At 41.4% G+C, this 18,972-nt stretch overlaps 1 protein-coding gene across 3 annotated transcripts in view; it reads right to left on the bottom strand.

Moving 5' to 3' along the window:
• The window catches only part of LOC122557920 (immunoglobulin superfamily member 22-like), an 85,244-nt gene that overhangs the window by 46,943 nt on the left and 19,329 nt on the right, over positions 1-18,972 (bottom strand). For all 3 annotated transcript variants that reach the window (XM_043706139.2, XM_043706138.2, XM_043706140.2), the window contains 7 exons: positions 18,542-18,678; positions 16,934-17,033; positions 14,787-14,829; positions 12,404-12,578; positions 10,312-10,425; positions 5,232-5,394; positions 221-493 (listed from right to left, as the gene is read on the bottom strand). In XM_043706139.2, coding sequence (XP_043562074.1) covers positions 221-493; positions 5,232-5,394; positions 10,312-10,425; positions 12,404-12,578; positions 14,787-14,829; positions 16,934-17,033; positions 18,542-18,678 — 1,005 coding nt within the window. The remainder of the gene's footprint in view (positions 1-220; positions 494-5,231; positions 5,395-10,311; positions 10,426-12,403; positions 12,579-14,786; positions 14,830-16,933; positions 17,034-18,541; positions 18,679-18,972) is intronic.

Raw genomic sequence — 18,972 nt, 5'->3', positions numbered from 1 at the left:
AGGTTAACTGAGATGACAGCTCCTTGGCTGATTTTTTTACGTCTTAATAATTACTTTAAGATCCAATGAGAATGACATTTAATCTGAACATAATCAATGGGTGTCACCACTATTTGATTGATAGTACCTGACCTCAAAGAGGGTAGTGCAAATAGATTTACTTAAAAACAAGGCCTTGCTCTTTTAAGTAACTCTGCCAGCCTGCTGTGATATAACATACGGGCTATCTGCAGTTGTGATTTGGAGGTTAGGTTGTCTGCAGAAAAACTGTATTCGCCAACATCACTTGGTCGCACATCTTTGATTTTCAAGGTATGGGTCAGTCCATCCTCTGACACAATGATGTCATGCTTGTCATCTCGCTTCACCTCAACACCTTGGAATTTCCAGCAGACACTCGGGACCTTCTTAGTGAGGCGGCACTCAAAGGTTCCTGTTTGTCTCTCCACCACCTTTATAGGTTTGAGTTCCACCCCAAACCTAAGTGGCTCATCTGTGAGAAAAGTGATTTTAAAACAATATTTAGTGAGATATTTACAGTGGAATGACATCACAGACTTGAACAGTTATGGAACACATTTTATTTTGTACTTCCTCTGGAATTAAGACTTGGTTACTCAGTGACCTCTCATTTTATTGGGATTCCACCATTTTGTTGTCCTTTCCATTACTGACAAATATCAACAATCTGGCATTGTGATTACACCCATGGTGACAACAACTACATTTACATAGCTGCTTTAACATTGTCTAATGTCCCAAGGTGCATTAAAGGAGTGTAATAAGATAAGACACTGGCACCACACTATTGTTTTGGGATATGTTGCACAATAGTTTACCTATTAACATAACATGCAGTTATGCAGATTATTTGATTAACTAATAGTTCATTGACTGGCTAGATGTGAAGGGAAAGGATTTCAGGTGGGGCTGGTGTTTGTAAATTATTGTCAGTCTGAATAGTTAGTAAATTCTATCCACAATGAAAGGTATATTGGTTTCTGCCTCACTTACTGTCTTGAATCCAGATTGACTTTAGTGTAAAAGACATAGACTGGGCACTTTGCAGCACCAAGAGTGGCTACCTTAGGAGCTTTCATGATCTTGCAATGATATATCGAAATTAGGGGAGCAATAATTCCACAGGACGCTTTTGGTGTGTGCTGTTTCAACATAAATTTTACAGGATGAATAAATCGCTCAGGATCTGTTTGTGAAGTTATCAATTTATGTCATTTCAATACTGGTGTGATGTTTGAGGGGCACCTCATCCACCACCTTCCGATATTAACTCCTGACACACAGTAACAGCAGTGAGTACTGTATACAAAAAGATTCACTGCAGTAATTGACATGGCAGGACCTTCCAATCCATGCAACCTCCACCATCTTGGAAGAATAAGGGCAGCAGATGCATGGCAACGCCACCATTAGCAAGTTCTAAGATAAAGGAACCTTGGATGACGAGAGCGGTGGAGCTTCTCGTCAAAAGGAAGAAGGTAGCTTACATAAGGTGGAGGAAGCTAGGGTCAAGCTCAGCTCTAGAGGATTACAGGCAGGTGAGAAAGGAGCTCAAAAATGGTCTGAGGAGGGCCAGGAGGAGGCACGAGAAAGGCTTGGCAGAATGGATTAGGGAGAACACAAAGGCATTTTACACTTATGTGAGGAATAAGAGAATGGTCAAAGAAAGAGTAGGGCCGATCAGGGATAGCATAGGGATTTTGTGTGTGGAGTCTGAGGAGGTAGGGGAGGCCCTAAATGAGTTTTTTGCTTCTGTCTTTATGAAAGAAACGAACTCTGTAGTGAATGAAACCTTTGAAGAGCAGGTGTGCATGCTGGAATGGATAGAGATAGAGGAAGCTGATGTGCTGAAACTTTTGTCAAAAATTAAGATTGACAAGTCACCAGGCCTGGACCAGATTTGTCCTCGGCTGCTTTGGGAAACGAGAAATGCAATTGCTTCGCCAATTGCGAAGATCTTTGCATCCTCGCTCTCCACTGGAGAGGACTGAGGACTGGAGAGAGGCAAATGTAATTCCTCTCTTCAAGAAAGGAAATAGGGAAATCCCCGGCAATTGTAGACCAATAAGTCTCACGTCTGTCGTCTGCAAGGTGTTAGAAAGGATTCTGAGGGATAGGATTTATGGCCATCTGGAAGAGCATGGCTTGATTAAATGCAGTCAACACAGCTTTGTGAGGGGCAGGTCATGCCTCACAAACCTTATCATGTTCTTTGAGGATGTGACTAGAAAAGTTGATGAGGGTCGAGCTGTGGATGTGGTGTATATGGACTTCAGCAAGGCATTTGATAAGGTTCCCCATGGTAGGCTCATTCAGAAGGTCAGGAGGAATGGGATACAGGGGAACTTAGCTGTCTGAATACAGAATTGGCTGGCCAACAGAAGACAGCGAGTGGTAGTAGAAGGAAAATATTCTGCCTGGAAGTCTATGGTAAGTGGTGTTCCATAGGGCTCTGTCCTTGGGCCTCTACTGTTTGTAATTTTTATTAATGACTTGGATGAGGGGATTGAAGGATGGGTCAGCAAGATTTCAGACGACACAAAGGTTGGAGGTGTCGTTGACAGTATAGAGGGCAGTTGTAGGCTGCAGCGGGACATTGACAGGATGCAGAGATGGACTGAGAGGTGGCAGATGGAGTTCAACCTGGATAAATGCGAGGTGATGCATTTTGGTCAAATTTGAAAGCTGAGTACAGGATTAAGGATAGGATTCTTGGCAGTGTGGAGGAACAGAGGGATCTTGGTGTGCAGGTACATAGATCCCTTAAAATGGCCACCCAAGTGGACAGAGTTGTTAAGAAAGCATATGATGTTTTGGCTTTCATTATCAGGGGGATTGAGTTTAAGAGTCGTGAGATCTTGTTGCAGCTCTATTAAACTTCGGTTAGACCGCACTTGGAATACTGCGTCCAGTTCTGGTCGCCCTATTGTAGGAAAGATGTGGATGCTTTGGAGAGGGTTCAGAGGAGGTTTACCAGGATGCTGCCTGGACTGGAGGGCTTATCTTATGAAGAGAGGTTGACTGAACTCAGACTTTTTTCATTGGAGAAAAGGAGGAGGAGAGGGGTCCTAATTGAGGTGTACAAGATAATGAGAGGCATAGATAGAGTCGATAGCCAGAGACGATTTCCCAGGGCAGAAATGACTAACACGAGGGGTCATAGTTTTAAGCTGGTTGAAGGAAAGTATAGACGGGATGTCAGAGGCGGGTTCTTTACACACAGAGTTGTGAGAGCATGGAATGTGTTGCCAGCAGCAGTTGTGGAAGCAAGGTCATTGGGGACATTTAAGAGATTACTGGACATGCATATGGTCACAGAAATTTGAGGGTGCATACATGAGGATCAGTGGTCAGCACAACATCGTGGGCTGAAGGGCCTGTTCTGTGCTGTACTGTTCTATGTTCTATGTTCTATCTGTTGTATTATAAGATGTAGAATATGAAAACAAATCATTTAGTTTACTTTTCATCAGCTTTGTTCAAGAATTGTTTATATGCTTTCAAAATGTGTATTTGAACATAGTTGGGATGTCTATTAATACAGCGGCACAGTGACACAGTGGTTAGCACTGCTGCCTCACAGCGCCAGAGACCCGGGTTCAATTCCTGCCTCAGGCGACTGACTGTGTGGAGTTTGCACGTTCTCCCCGTGTCTGCGTGGGTTTCCTTCGGGTGCTCCGTTTTCCTCCCACAGTCCAAAGATGTGCAGGTCAGGTGAATTAGCCATGCTAAATTGCCCGTAGTGTTAGGTAAGGGGTAAATGTAGGGGTATGGGTGGGTTGAGCTTTGGTGGGTCAGTGTGGACTTGTTGGGCCGAAGGGCCTGTTTCCACATTGTAATGTAATCTAATCTAAAAACAGCAGATAGTTAAGTAGATGTTTGGAGTGAATTGATTAAATAATTGACTGTGTGCATAGATACAAAGGAATACTTGCCCAGGCTTGGGCATACTCCTGTAAAGCAACTTGTCCTAAGGAGTTAGTTTGACTCTTGAGGTGATGTTCCAGCAAGGATGGATTTTTACAAACCCTTCCAAAGCCATCCCTAAGCCCCACCCATTTCTTGGGGTACAGTGGGGTACAAGGCTTTACATGTCAATGCACGTAGTGCTGCAGCTGGACCATCAGTAAAACAGAAGCTCGATTTGAATTTAGATAGTGACTTTCATAACATAAAACAAACTGACTCCAAGTACTTTGCAATTAATTAGCTTTTTAAATATATGGTTTCTAGTCAATACAGGAAGAATGATTGGCAAAATGAGATAAAGATGTAGAAGATCAGATAACACGATGTGAATTCAGGAAACACCTAAGAAGCAGGTGTTACAAAAGGGAAGCTATGGAAATGAAACAAATGTGTTTATGGCATGAATATTGCAACAAGGGTAAGATATTTCTCAGTTAGACCCATCTTGCTAAGAGTAAGTTGCATTTAACATAAAGCAATGCTCTACCAGTATTTCAAATAAAAACTGGCAGACATCTTTATGATGCATGTTCGATGACTTTCTGTGAGGAAGCTGCACAAAATTTAAACAATGCATGATATATGGGAGTTTAATGAATACAGGAAACACAGCAGCCATTTTGTGTTTAGCAAGATCCCACTAACAGCCCACACCAATGAATGAATAAGATGAAATTATGTAATAAAGATCAGAGAATCCATTAGTATCTTTGATTGAGAAATAACTGTTGATTTGGAATCCATATACAAGTCTCCTGCTCATTTCAAAGTTAAACCATAGGATTCACCTGAAGGTTGATAGAGCATTGGTTTTCTGTCTCACCCATGCCCACAGGCAGCTGCCCCCAAGACTCAGGTGCCAGCATACAGTATCAGAAGAGGCAGAGATTGAAAGCTGCCTGGGCAAATAAGAGGAGGCCAGACAGCAGCAAGGACTGCTTCATTTGGGAGATCTTAATGTTTTTACTGCCACTTTGTGAAGCTTACTGCATCTTCCGCATGATGATCTTGGGAAGTAGCAGTAAGTTAGTTGAACAGTAGGAAAATGTGCGAGGGATTACAACATCCCTATGTTCATCACAAGGAGTGACTTGTGATGGCTCAGAAAAGTATGATCATTGGCAATGTAAATGATTGTGGAAAATAGATATGCAATTGGTCAGCGTGTTTACCTAAGAATCCACTGCACAGTATTACACTATATCCACATGCAAAATTAACAACATCTTTCTGCTGGATACCTTTCACTTTCAGCCCCACAGTGAATTTTTTATCTCCTACTACCAGGGTGTATTGGCCAGCATCCTTCTGGGTTAAGTTCTTCACAGAAAGCATAAACTTGGTTCCCATTTGTTTAATTTCAAACTTCCCCAATGAGAATTGTGTTCTTAATGGCTCGCCATCCTGCAACATAACAGAAACAAAATTGTTAACTGTTTCAGGAGAGAAAAGCAGTCTTCAGTGAGCAACCTGAAATGAAGTAGACTGTGATCAATATTGTGCAGCTTAAGAGACAAGAAAACAGGAACAGAACCACAAAGTAAGAGCAAGCTCATTTACTGTTGACAATTCCACTTATCACACTTCAGCAGCTCCCTAACCGATGTTTGTCCAACCTACCTTCTATCTAGTGATGAGGAGCAGGATTACTTTATTTTTCCATCCTGGAATGCTAATATTTCAAATTCTATCCCTGTTGAGATCAATGAGCTGAACAAATGCCAGGGATGGAACATATCTTATGTTGTGAATGGTTAGAAACGACATGAGATATGCCGTGACTCAAATCAGTCTGCAATCTGACATCAAGTAGTCTGTATTGGTCTGGGCTCACAGTTTTCTTTATTTCTTAGTGAGATCTCTCAAACTCTGCTTTAATTACATAACTCCACAGTAAACTCCACCATAGATGTTTAGGGGTGAATTCACGTACGGCTTCTCTGCTGACCTGCTGTAAAACTTTGGAGAAAGAGTTAAAGAAACCCCAGGAATGCATGTAAATGTTGTTTATATTACACTTCTGGCTTTCCCATCAGTTTTCTCCAAAGGTTACAGTGAATGAGTAAGAGAACTCTCCAGAAAGTTTCTCCCCATCGATGCATCCTATGGAGAGCTAAGCTATTGAGCTGCAGATGCACCAAGTGTGTGTCAGCCTTTTACCATTTCCAAGGCCCTCTATTAGGGTCAATTGTCTCCAATGATTAGCCAGTACTGCAGAAAAAATCCAATACTATCTGTATAAGGTAAAAGAGGAGTAGCCGTGTTTTGCCAAAATGTAGTGGAGTGTGGTGTTAGCTAAACATTCATAAATCGAAGAATAAAGAATCACATGTGGTGTTAGGCAGCACAGTGGCTCAGTGGTGAGCACTGTTGCCTCACAGCACCATGGGCCTAGGTTCGATTCCTGCCTCAGGCAATTGTCTGTGTGGGTTTCCTCTGGGTCCTCTGGTTTCCTCCCACAGTCCAAAGATGTGCAGGATAGGTGAATTGGCCATGCTAAACTGCCCATAGTGCTAGGTGCATTAGTCAGGGATAAATGTAGGTGAATGAGTCGGAGGGTCGGTGTGGATCTGTTGGGCTGAATGGCCTGTTTTCAGACTGTAGGTAATCTAATCTAAACACACTGAAAAGATAAGACTGCAAATCTGATTGAGAAGGCTATTAGAATTAAATTATATTCACTGTTAACAACAATCCAGACAGGTTTCTGACATTTTAAACAATGTCAACACTTCAAGAATTTAATTCAAAAAATCTCTACTCCCTTTATATCAGCACAGTTATTGCAGAGCCACACATGTGTGTAGAAGTTATATTGTGCCTTCATTCACCAGTTTTCCACAATGTGTATTAGGAGTTTGTCTGACAAAAGGGGGATCATAGTATAGTTGCTCCTATTGTTTTCAATGGAAATAAATTGGGCAGGTTTTGCAGTGGGAGGGTGATGTGCTCCACTAGAAAACTGCTCAGGCAGTAAAGGTGGAAATTATCTCCACTCTGTCATTTCTAAGCACCTCTTTGTTCACTTCAGTGTATCCCATCCAGCTCTGCACAATTTCACAGAGAAACCGGTCAATCTTGTATAGATTATACTACCTCAAATTGGGCAATATAGCAGAAAGAACGTTTGATAAATGGTGCTCTCAGCCCAATTACCACTTTCTCAAACTAGGCTTTCCACCAACCCACCCGCCCATCCCCAGCCTCATCAAGGATCAAGGGTTACGGGAAGAAAGCAGGAGAATGGGGTTGAGAAACTTATCAACCATGATTGAATGACGGAGCAGATTCGATGGGCTGAATGGCTTAATTTCTGTTCCGATATCTTATGCTCTAATGGTCTTATCAAGCCAACCCCTTGAGGTCTGACATGCGTAAATCTATAAAGCCATTGGACCATACGACACACATTATTTTCTGCCTTCTGGTCAACCAAATTGTCCTCCTCAGGGACCACCAAGAAGTTGGGAGGAATGTTGACACATTAACTGCACTTCCTGGAAGAGTTACTCATTCTTTTTGGGTAAAGGCACTCAGTGTAGGCACTTCCTGTTTCCATTTGGGGAAAGCACAAATGAATCCACTCTCTTCTGTTCAATCTCACCTTTTTCCTATTGCCACTTCCATGCCTACTCGAATCCATCTGGGATTGGTTCATTCTCACCTATTCAAGGTGGTACCTCTCTCTTCATGTGCCCCAGCCCTCCTGTCAGTTTAGCAAACTCTTCCTCTTCTCAACTCTTGGATTAATACTGACACTCTTTGCCACACTCAGTTAATGCTAGAATATTTTAAATTACTGTGATCCAAAGTGCTTCTTCTCTTCTTCCCTTAAGTATCATTTTCTGTCTCTTGTTTAATTCCTTTCCCATACTTTCCACAGTTCTTTGTCACTTCCTCTCCTTTCTCCCTTCTATTCATCACACTTCACTGCTCTCCATTTTCCTTCCTTCACCCATTTACATGACATTATTTCATCTGTTCCTCTTCTCTTAACTTCTGTCCACTCTTCCCCTTTCAGTGTCATGCACTCCTTTATCACTAGCCATTTACCATTCTCCTTTACACTGTTTCTACCTGAGTACTGGAGTAATTGGACTTTTTTCGATCACTGCCTCCTAACGCATGATGTGGCTTGCACATTATGCGGAACAAAGATCTCATCAATGAACAATGAGATTGGGTATCAGCAGTGCAGAGGGGAAAGGACAGTGTCCTCAAAAGAAAGATTGTCTGTGTGAAGTACTGACAGTCAATATTTACACTAATTCCAGTATGTTGTGAATTAGGTGGTGGGGAATATTGGCCCTGATCACTAGCTCATACCTCTTGTGTATAAGGACACATCCAAAAGCTACTTGCTCATGGTGAATTAATCTACCAATATTCACTCTTTCGCATCCAACATCAAAAGGATCACTCAGCGTTATACAGAAGGGTTGCATCAAGATGCATATTTTCAGGAGATAAGGTGGCAAAATGAATAATAGGAAGTGAATGTAACACTTATCAGAAGTAACTATTAATAAGAACTCAGCACATTTATCATCTGCGGAGGTTCAACTTCATTGTTGCAGTCAAACCTGATGAAGACCAAAAAGTCAAACATTTGACTACTTCCCATTGCAAGTTAGACTTTAATCCTGCAGATTTAATCACCAGAACCCTACAAAACACAAAGCTGATTATTCCATAAACTCACTATTATCTATTGCATTGACATCAAAGGAAATAGAGTGATAATGAACTTGACACAACAATATCAGCACTAAGTATCAGCATTGCCATACACTGTAGGTAATAGTGAATGGGGTGTGTTCTTATTGGAGAACTTGCCCATTTCCAACTGCAACTATACAGTAAAATCCCGTGCATTATTGTTGCAGATGAGGCAATGTACAATTGTAAATAAATTTCAGGATTTGGCTTAAATATTCATGAGTCTAGTGATGCTAGTAATTCCCACAACTAGTCTGAGCATCAGGCATTCAAGAATTTGGTTTATTGCTCAGTCATACAAGCAACGTTATAACCCATAGACTTGGCAATAAAACATCCTTGTGATGTAAACTATAGAGAAAGAAAGCATCCAAGGAGCAGGAGAATCGACGTTTCGGGCATGAGCCCTTCTTCAGGAATGAGGAAAGTGTGCCAAGCAGGCTAAGATAAAAAGTAGGGAGGAGGGACTTGGGGGAGGGGCGTTGGAAATGCGATAGGTGGAAGGAGGTTAAGCTGAGGGTGATAAGGTGAGGGTGATAGGCCGGAGTGGGGGTGGGGGCGGAGAGGTCAGGAAGAAGATTGCAGGTTAGGAAGGTGGTGCTAAGTTCGAGGGTTGGGACTGAGACAAGGTAGGGGGAGGGGAAATGAGGAAACTGGAGAAATCTGAGTTCATCCTTTGTGGTTGGAGGGTTCCTAGGCGGAAGATGAGGCGCTCTTTCTCCAGCCGTCGTGTTGCTATGGTCTGGCGATGGAGGAGTCCAAGGACCTGCATGCCCTTGGTGGAGTGGGAGGGGAAGTTGAAGTGTTGAGCCTCGGGGTGGTTGGGTTGGTTGGTGCGGGTGTCCCAGAGGTGTTCTCTGAAATGTTCCGCAAGTAGGCGGCCTGTCTCCACAATATAGAGGAGGCCACATCAGGTGCAGCAGATGCAATAAATGATGTGTGTGGAGGTGCAGGTGAATTTAAGGTGGATATGGTCCACACCCCCCACCAACCCAACCTCCACTCCTGGCACCTTCCCCTGCAACCGCAAGAAATACAAAACGTGCGCCCGCACCTCCGTCCATCGCCAGACCATAGCAACATGACGGCTGGAGGAAGAGTGCCTCACCTTCCACCTAGGAACCCTCCAACCACAAGGGATGAACTCAGATTTCTCCAGTTTCCTCATTTCCCCTCCCCCCACCTTGTCTCAGTCCCAACCCTCGAACTCAGCACCACCTTCCTAACCTGCAATCTTCTTCCTGACCTCTTCGCCCCCACCCCCACTCCGGCCTATCACCCTCAGCTTAACCTCCTTCCACCTATCGCATTTCCAACGCCCCTCCCCCAAATCCCTCCTCCCTACCTTTTATCTTAGCCTACTTGCACACTTTCCTCATTCCTGAAGAAGGGCTCATGCCCGAAATGTCGATTCTCCTGCTCCTTGGATGCTGCCTGACCTGCTGCGCTTTTCCAGCAACACATTTTTAGCTCTGATCTCCAGCATCTGCAGTCCTCACTTTCTCCTCGAGAAAGAAATCCAAGTGCCATGGCATGTGAGGTAGTTTTTTTTGTCCCAATTGGGGCAATGTTAAAACATTCAGTGTAATAATCCTGCCTTACCTTGAACCACTGCATCTTCATGTTAGGATCTTTCAATTCCAAAACTGTATCAAAGGTAACTGTTGAGTCGACTTTGCCTTCCAGGTCCTCCAATGGCTTTAAAACCTTTACTGCCTGTCAGAGCAAAGTCAAGCAATGCATCACTAATGAGAACAGATCACTTTCTGTATTCATTGAGATGAGGAACATCCATTGATAGCATTTCCCTCCTTAAGAAAAAAGGAAAAACCTTGTTTTCAAAGTTTGTCCCAGCTCTGTAAAGTTGTACAAAAACTTCACTATTTTCACACTTCATCCCCTTTGTAATAAAGGCCAGCAATGCATCTTCTTAACTACTTGTGTACCCATATGCTACCATTTTATGATTCACACATGAGGACACCCAAACCTTTCAAGATCACAGCATTCTGCAATCTTTGAATTCACGTAATATTCTACCATTCAATACTTCTTAGCAAAGTGCACAGCCACACATGTTTCACGTACTCCATCAATAAATCTTTGCCCACTCAATTAATTGGGAGGCAATAGCCTAGTGGTATTATTGCTAGACTGTTAATCCAGAGATCCAGATAATGTCCTGGGGATCCAGGGTTGAATCCCGCTAGGGCAGATAGCATAATTTGGACTCAGTAAAATCTGGAAGTAAGAGTCTAATGATGACTATGAATCCATTGTCGATTGTTGGCAAAACCCATCTGGTTCAGTAAGGAAGGAAACTGCCATCCTTACCTGGTCTGGCCTACATGTGACTCCAGACCCACAGCAATGTGGTTAACAAGTAGGAATGGGCAATAAATGCTGGCTTGATCAGTGATGCCCTTGTCCCATGAATGAATAAAAACAAACAGTCTATCGCCTTTTCCAGGATGGACTCTTTGGGCTGAGTTTTATTAGACTTGGGGAGACTCTGTGGAAGTGTAAAAATAGCAGCTAGGTCTTGATTCCAGGATTCCCAATCCCATTCCTAGGATTACTGATTTTCACGAGTGCCATGAAATGTTCTCAGTGCAAAGCTACCTGCACCAGGTAATACTGAGCTGACTGGCTCACTGTTGGGGCTGGGCATGTTCTAGCCTGTTGCAATTTTATGGAGTGTCACTAACAGAAACTACAAACACTTGAAACCTCTGTGTTGTGTAAGAAAGCATTGTGTAATTGGCAGAATAGGTGACAGCTCCAGAACTGTTGATGAAGTCATGATTTCACTGCGACTCAGCTGCTTCAGCAATCTAATGGATGGCTGGGCTCTTCGCTAGGCTTTTGTGCAGTCTTGAATCTGGATAACTGACAGTCTTATGGGCCTTTAAACCTCTCTCCTTTCACCTTAAAAATATACCCCTGAGTCATAACCTGCTAGGATTGTTTGCAATTCATTCAGTCCCTTCATCCAAGTCATGAACACAGATTGCAAATAGTTGAGGTCCCAGCACAGGTCTCTGTGACACTCCACTAAGTTACAGTGTTCCAACCTGAAAATGACAAATTTATCCCTCTTTTCTGTTTTCTTTAGTTGAGCAATCCTCTATCCATGCTAACATATCACATCATGACCATAAGATCATTTTTCACATTTACATGGTGGCTTATGGCATGACTTTTGGAAGTCTAAACATATTAATTACTTTTAATTCATCTTGATTAATACTTTCTCAAAGAACTCTTAATAAGTTTGTCAAACATGGGTTTCCCTTTCATAAAACTGTTTTGACTCTGCTTAGTTTCTCATATACCAATGTGCCCAAGAAGTAAAATGTGGCTGCAATTGTATTTCTCAACCAAAGAGAAAAGTAACTTTCAGCCCATCACTTTGATCTGGAATTCAGATGCAAAGGTTGTTGAATCTATCACTCTCCCCAACTTCCCTACACTCTTGGACATAATCTAAGAAAACATTTACTTTCTAATTTGCCATTTTTACCCATTCCCGTTTTCAATCTTTCTCCATTGAAATTATGGTCTACTTGAGCAATATTACTATTGTCAGAGTTCTCTGGATTTTCAGACTTGTTTGACATTCAAGTGTCTCCATAGTGCACTGATTCCTATTCAACCTCATTCCTGAGCTCAAAACTTTTCAAACTTTTCCCACCTCAGTCTCTACTTTTTTCTTCATTTCCTTTAAGCGCTTCAGCATTCCTCTGAAGTCAGTGAAGCCATACTGCAGGCAAATTTTCTCATAATCCTTCTTATCGGCTTTCATTAAGATCTCCCACATCTCCTTTTCATCTGGAACTTTCCTTTCTTCCTTTGGAGCTGGTGCTGACCTGCAAGTAAACCTCAGTTACTATCAAGTATGATGTAAATTCCAATTCCTCACTGAATGATCTCCACACAGCAAGCCGAGGTGAGGGGCTTCAAAGTCTGAGCACATTTTCCGATTTATTCCGATGGATGCAATATTTATGATTTTTGATTAATGCCTGTAAGGCCCAAATAGCACTGCAGGATCCCAGCAAATGTACCCAATATTTTGGAGGACAAACTCCACCATGTACCTTCTTCATACCCTGCACTATATCAGGTCAAGTGAAGAAAGGCATACCAGCACAGAGATTAATGGGCATAGAGTTCAAACAATCATACAAATGGTGTGAGTGGTCTGCCTATAAATTCTGTGCCAGTATGCTTTTCTTCACTTCACCTGTCAAAGGAGCAGTGTTCTGAAAGCTTGTGACTCCAAATAAATCTATTGGACTATAACCTGGTGTTGTGTGACTTCTGATGTTGTCCACCCCAGTCCAACACTGGTACCTCCACATCATGAATGTTTTTGTCTTAAGAATCTGCATGTTGTTTCAGAATTTACTTTTGCAAGGACAAAGGTCAAAACAGGGACCAAATCAAATGAATACCAATCACTGAACTGTCATTTGGTTTTGTTCTAATTGTCCCAATCATATATTTGTATGACTTTATATTTTTATATATTTATGGACTTTTTCCAATAAATCACTTGTTATTTTTCCAAATTAAACCATCTCCCTTTTCATCCTCTTTCTTCTGCTGGGTTTTCTATTACTGATTAACATATACATCTTTTACTGAGTTTGTACATGTGTTAAGGTGAGTCCATTAAACATAGTTGACCACATTTGTAGAGGGAGGAATCAGGACAGGGTGCAACTATTGGTATAGACAATGCTTAATGCGGTATAAGCAGCTCTTGCGTTTATAGGAACTTATACAAATAATTTTAATTTAGTTCACTTTTATATGTGTTTGTGATGGGATTAAAGTACATTTTGCTTAATTTAGGAACAAAATGTGCAATTTGTGATGGTATAATAGAAATAATATTTGGCAATACGTTATACAAATGCCTACATAAGCAATATGTGTTGTGTTGTACATGCTAAAATGCAAAGCATATACAGGCTTCCACTGATGAATAACTGAACACTAAACCAAGTGACACTAGAACAGGAATGACTTGTTTAGATCTCTGTCAGTGTTCCGTTAACCATCCTATCCAAATGGCAGAGTCCAATATCTGTCAGAAGAGTAAAATGAAAGACATCAGTGTTTCCCATTCTGGTTTGTCAGCCAGTGGCCTCTCCTGGCAAGTGCTTATGTGTAACCATCTCGTGAAGCTGTAACACATTGACTGATGTAGCTGAATAAAGTAATGCACCTTCTGAAGCGTTAAAAGTGTTGGTCAAATTTAGTATAACTTGTTTCTGTCCACCAGTTACATCAATGGAAACAAAGCACCGAGTCAGAATGAACATTGATCAATGCATATGGGTGTTGTCCAAGGTACATCAGCAACAGGTTTCACATTAAATAAGTCAAACAATAATAATAAATACATGATAAGTAATAAATATGTAATCATTTATATAATGATATTTAACAACAAAATACATGTTACAGTAGGTGGGAGGAGCTAAGAAAAAAAGATTGAGGATAGCTGTTCCATATATTCCACACTTACCAAACTCCTTCTATAATTCCTACAATTATCCTGATAATGTCAAAAGTGGGTCATTACAGATTCTTTGTATATCATATGGTTACTTATTGAATATCCTTTTTAGATCTCAGAGATGACCATTACACATCCTATTACTACCATTGATTCAGTATCCTCTATTTATTCTACATTATCTCACAAGTAACTTCCTTACTGAACCAAGTCCCTCATAAAGCAGCACCCTACTGAACGATCAACAACGTTTTATATGGACCATAGTTTTCACTGCATATTCTCTATCCAAACATTCCAGTTACCAAAATCCCTCTATGTGGCCTATATTTACCAATTGAAGATACTTTCACATACATATATGTGTGTGTAATATATATGCCTATTGCATTTCCTCTCTGTATGCTCCAGTTCCTGTGTATCTTCTCTAAATCTTTCATTTAACAGCAGGTAGCCTATATACATTCTTCTGTTCATCTAATTATCACATTGCTATCTGCAAGGAGCCCTCTTGAAATCTTTCTGGGTAATGGAGTAAAGGATTTACCTTTTTTTCAACATTGTCCGAAAGTTCAATTGTTTCTCTTGACCTGCATCAAAAGAACAAATTGCACAAGAACGAATAAGGAATTTTGAATTAAATAATGTGGAACAATTCATGTGGAATAATTAGCTCTCTATTATTCAATTTCAATATTTGTATTCTAAATGTGGAAAAATAGAATCAAGCTCTCATGACTTGAGTTATAAATTTATAGAAGTGTTTTTATTCATTCATTGCCGGTCTAAAAGGAACTTGCAGCATTCAAAATCATCTGGGGCAGTCCATTTTCTTACTGAAACATCAATGATTGGTATTCAATCCAATCATCATTACAATTGCAAACCACTGACTGTGGATAGTCATATGATTACAAATCTGTCTGCCAGAGGTCTTTAGGTTGGAATGGGATATGTTCAGCTGATAAACACTCAGTCGTTCTTATGATGTTAGCTTCCTGAAATGATGGGCTACTGAAAGTGGAGTTACATAGATCAATGTGCAAAGGAATGCATTTCATGCATTCGTGGGCGGCACAGTGACACAGTGGGCGGCACGGTGACACAGTGGGCGGCACGGTGGCACAGTGGTTAGCACTGCTGCCTCACAGTGCCAGAGACCCGGGTTCAATTCCTGCCTCAGGCAACTCTCTGTGTGGAGTTTGCACATTCTCCCCGTGTCTGCGTGGGTTTCCTCCGGATGCTCCGGTTTCCTCCCACAATCCAAAAATGTGCAGGTTAGGTGAATTGGCCATGCTAAATTGCTCGTAGTGTTAGGTGAAGGGGTAAATGTAGGGGAATGGGTCTGGGTGGGTTGCGCTTCGGCTGGTCGGTGTGGACTTGTTGGGCCGAAGGGCTTGTTTCCACACTGTAAATAATCTAATCTAATCTTATATGGCTAGTCTAGTTCAGGTTCTGATTAATGGTAATGCCCAATGGGGGATTCAGCCATTCAGACTTTGAATGTCAATGGGCAATTGTTAGATTCTGTCTTTTTGGAGTTGATCATTTTCTGGCACTTATCTGTGGCTAATGTTACTTGTCACATTGTCATGCCAAGCTTAAATGCCAGGACTTTCTGCATTTGGACATAGAAGGCTTCAGGAATTGAGGAATTATGAATAGTACTGCACATTGTCAAACATCTCCAATCCTGACCTCATGATGGAGGGAAGGTTAATCGTGAGGGCAGTTGAAGATGGTTTGGCTGAGGAAACTACCATAAAATAACAACCACAACCATGGCGACCAGAGTCAATATCAAGATCTCTGAGGGCAACTTCCTGCTGACTGTTTATCACTGTTTCCCCTTTTCTCCTGGGGATCAGGGGGTGCGAAACAGGGAATACCCAGGAAAGGTGCTGGTTTTGTCTGGGACATTGTCTATAAGGTCTATTCTGTGAATATGACCATGTCAGGCTCTTGCTTAACCTGTCTGTAAGATAACTCCCTAATTTAGGGGAACTCAAAACCTCGACCCAACAAAAACAAGATTGCCCATAAATAAATCCTGTAAAGAATTGTAGAGAAATCTAGTGCAGCAAAATGTAATAAAAAGATGGAATACTAAATGCAAGGAGCAATTGAGGCAAGTAGAATAAATACATTTAAAAGAAATTTAAATAATCATATGAGGATGAAACAAAAAGTGTATATTAATGAAGTTAAATAGAAGGATAGAAGGAGGTTCACATGAAACATAAACATCAGCAAAGACCAACTGAGTTAAATGTGCTTTTTTTGTTGTAGACTTGACGCAACACAGCTCATATCAGCACAACATGCTTGGAGAAATCCTCTTTGCATTGTAACATGAAGATCACGAAGAGGTACAGTCATGACAAACTCATTTAGCCAAATACAGCTGATGCATACCCTCAGAATGCTTGGAAAGGGCTATGGGAGCTCAAATAATGTAAATGCCCCAAGTGGAGTGAAGCTCTCCAGAGGAATGGAATGAATATAATCTTTAAAACAGTTTTGTTTTTCATAACACATTATGTTCAAGAAAAGAAGATCACAAAAAAACCTAGGGAAAACAAGCTTGTCTAGTAGCTGCACGTACTTCATTCAGGAACTGTTTCAAAGTAACACCACAGCAACGTGCAGTAAATAAACATTATCATGTATAATCCACTCAGGTTCAGAACTTACACTCAGTCACCATCAATGAAACAGTGTATGTGCAGTCAGCATGAGTGTTGGAAGCAATGCATTTGTAGGCATCCTCATCATCTGGAGTGACATGGTCCAACTGTAAAAGTAAAAATTTCTACAAATTACGCATTTACCAAGCAAAGAAAACATTGTCCTTCGGTAGAACTGAACTTGCAGAATGCAAAGCTGGTTAAAATCTGGTCTTAAATGAGCTATACCATTGTTGAACAAATTAAAACTGCATTTGTAATAAGATTGGCTAATTTGGTACAAAAACAGAAGTTGCTGGAAAAGCTCAGCAGGTCTGGCAGCATCTGTGCAGAGAAATCAGAGTTAACGTTTCGGGTCTGGAGATCCTTAGAACCGCTGGCTAATTTGGTACTGCACTTCACAAGTCAGGCTGAGAAATCTGAAGTCACTAGGATGGAGGTCTCTGGATTTGTTATCTCACTATAGTGCAGTGTGAATAATTCAGTGACTTAATCAGTGAATAAATCAGCTTGTCTGACAAATTGCGATACCTAAGGGCATTTTGATCCTGATGGAATTAGAAGTTTGTGTGCAACAAGATTTCTTTGTAAAGATGGAATCAGACGGCACGGTGGCACGGTGGTTAGCACTGCTGCCTCACAGCGCCAGAGACACGGGTTCAATTCCTGCCTCAGGCGACTCTCTGTGTGGAGTTTGCACATTCTCCCCGTGTCTGCGTGGGTTTCCTTCGGGTGCTCCGGTTTCCTCCCACAGTCCAAAGATGTGCAGGTCAAGTGAATTGGCCATGCTAAATTGCCCATAGTGTTAGGTAAGGGGTAAAGGTAGGGGTATGGATGGGTTGCGCTTCGGCGGGGCGGTGTGGACTTGTTGGGCCGAAGGGCCTGTTTCCACACTGTAAGTAATCTAATCTAATCTAATCAGACTGTGTTTCTATTAAGATTGATGATTGCAGCACTGCATAGGATGTGAATTGGGCAACTGGACCTAATTCTCCCAAATGCATTACCAGTGAGATAAATACTATGTACAAAGCCTCACAAAACGTAAGTACGTGAACATAAGTGGTCCAAACATCTCAAAATTTATTGAAGTGCCAATTGTGCATGAGTCTGTTCTTGATTGAATTGAAGCTGAGAGATAAAGAGCTTCATATATCATGGTTTCTATCAAATTAGTAATAAAAGTATGATAGATAACCTTATCGTTGTGTGTGTGCATGTGTGTTGTGTATACTTGTGTGTGTATGTATGTATGTGTGTGTGTGTTTACATGTGTACAGGCTAGCTGCTTCAAGGTGAAACATCAATTTTACTTGTCACTCCAAAACCACAAGGCCCGAGAAGGGATGCTAATGCCAATCTCTGTACTCAGTAGCACAGTCTCAGTGAATGCTGTTATGTTGCTGGCTGCAGTGTGAGGTTAATGGGTGTTATGATATGGATATATCAGACCGAACCCCTGAGGTCTAAATCAGCAAGCTGTATACAATCAAATCAACAGCTTGAATATTACTGAAGCGACTATCTCAAGGGGTTAGAGTTTAGTCTGAATGCAATGGCAAGTTTAATAGCACACACAGTCTGACACTGAACAACCGACTGCTATTTGAAATACCTTTAGAATATTCTCCTTCAAGATGGTGTCAAAGAAAATCTTTGCTCCTTCTTTGATTGGCTTTCCACTTCCTCTCTTCCATGTTATAGTGGGTTTGGGGTTCCCAGACACCTTGGCTTTAAAAATTACATCTTTGCCTGGAGTAACATAGATATTTCAGTATTATCAGCATAAATGGCTCACACAAACATCAAACTCAATACTACTTGAGTGTAATATGCACCCGTAGATTCATTTGATTAGAATAATGCTAAACAAAAGTCAATGCCCTGGAATTTAAGGAGATATAACTCCCCTCCTCCTATGCAATATTTCCAAAATATATTCTTCTCCTTAATCACAACATGCGGCAGGTCAACTATTTACCTACAAGCAGTCTTTGGGGCCTTGGGCAGTGAAGCATTCAGAGCTAAAAAGAAAAGATATTACAC

Source organism: Chiloscyllium plagiosum, unplaced genomic scaffold (genome assembly GCF_037043375.1).
Source record: "Chiloscyllium plagiosum isolate Xiang-an unplaced genomic scaffold, Cpla_swu_hap1 HiC_scaffold_18, whole genome shotgun sequence".
Classification (NCBI taxonomy): domain Eukaryota; kingdom Metazoa; phylum Chordata; class Chondrichthyes; order Orectolobiformes; family Hemiscylliidae; genus Chiloscyllium; species Chiloscyllium plagiosum.
Note: the sequence above shows the minus strand (reverse complement) of the source record. Positions and strands in the feature narration are given on the sequence as shown.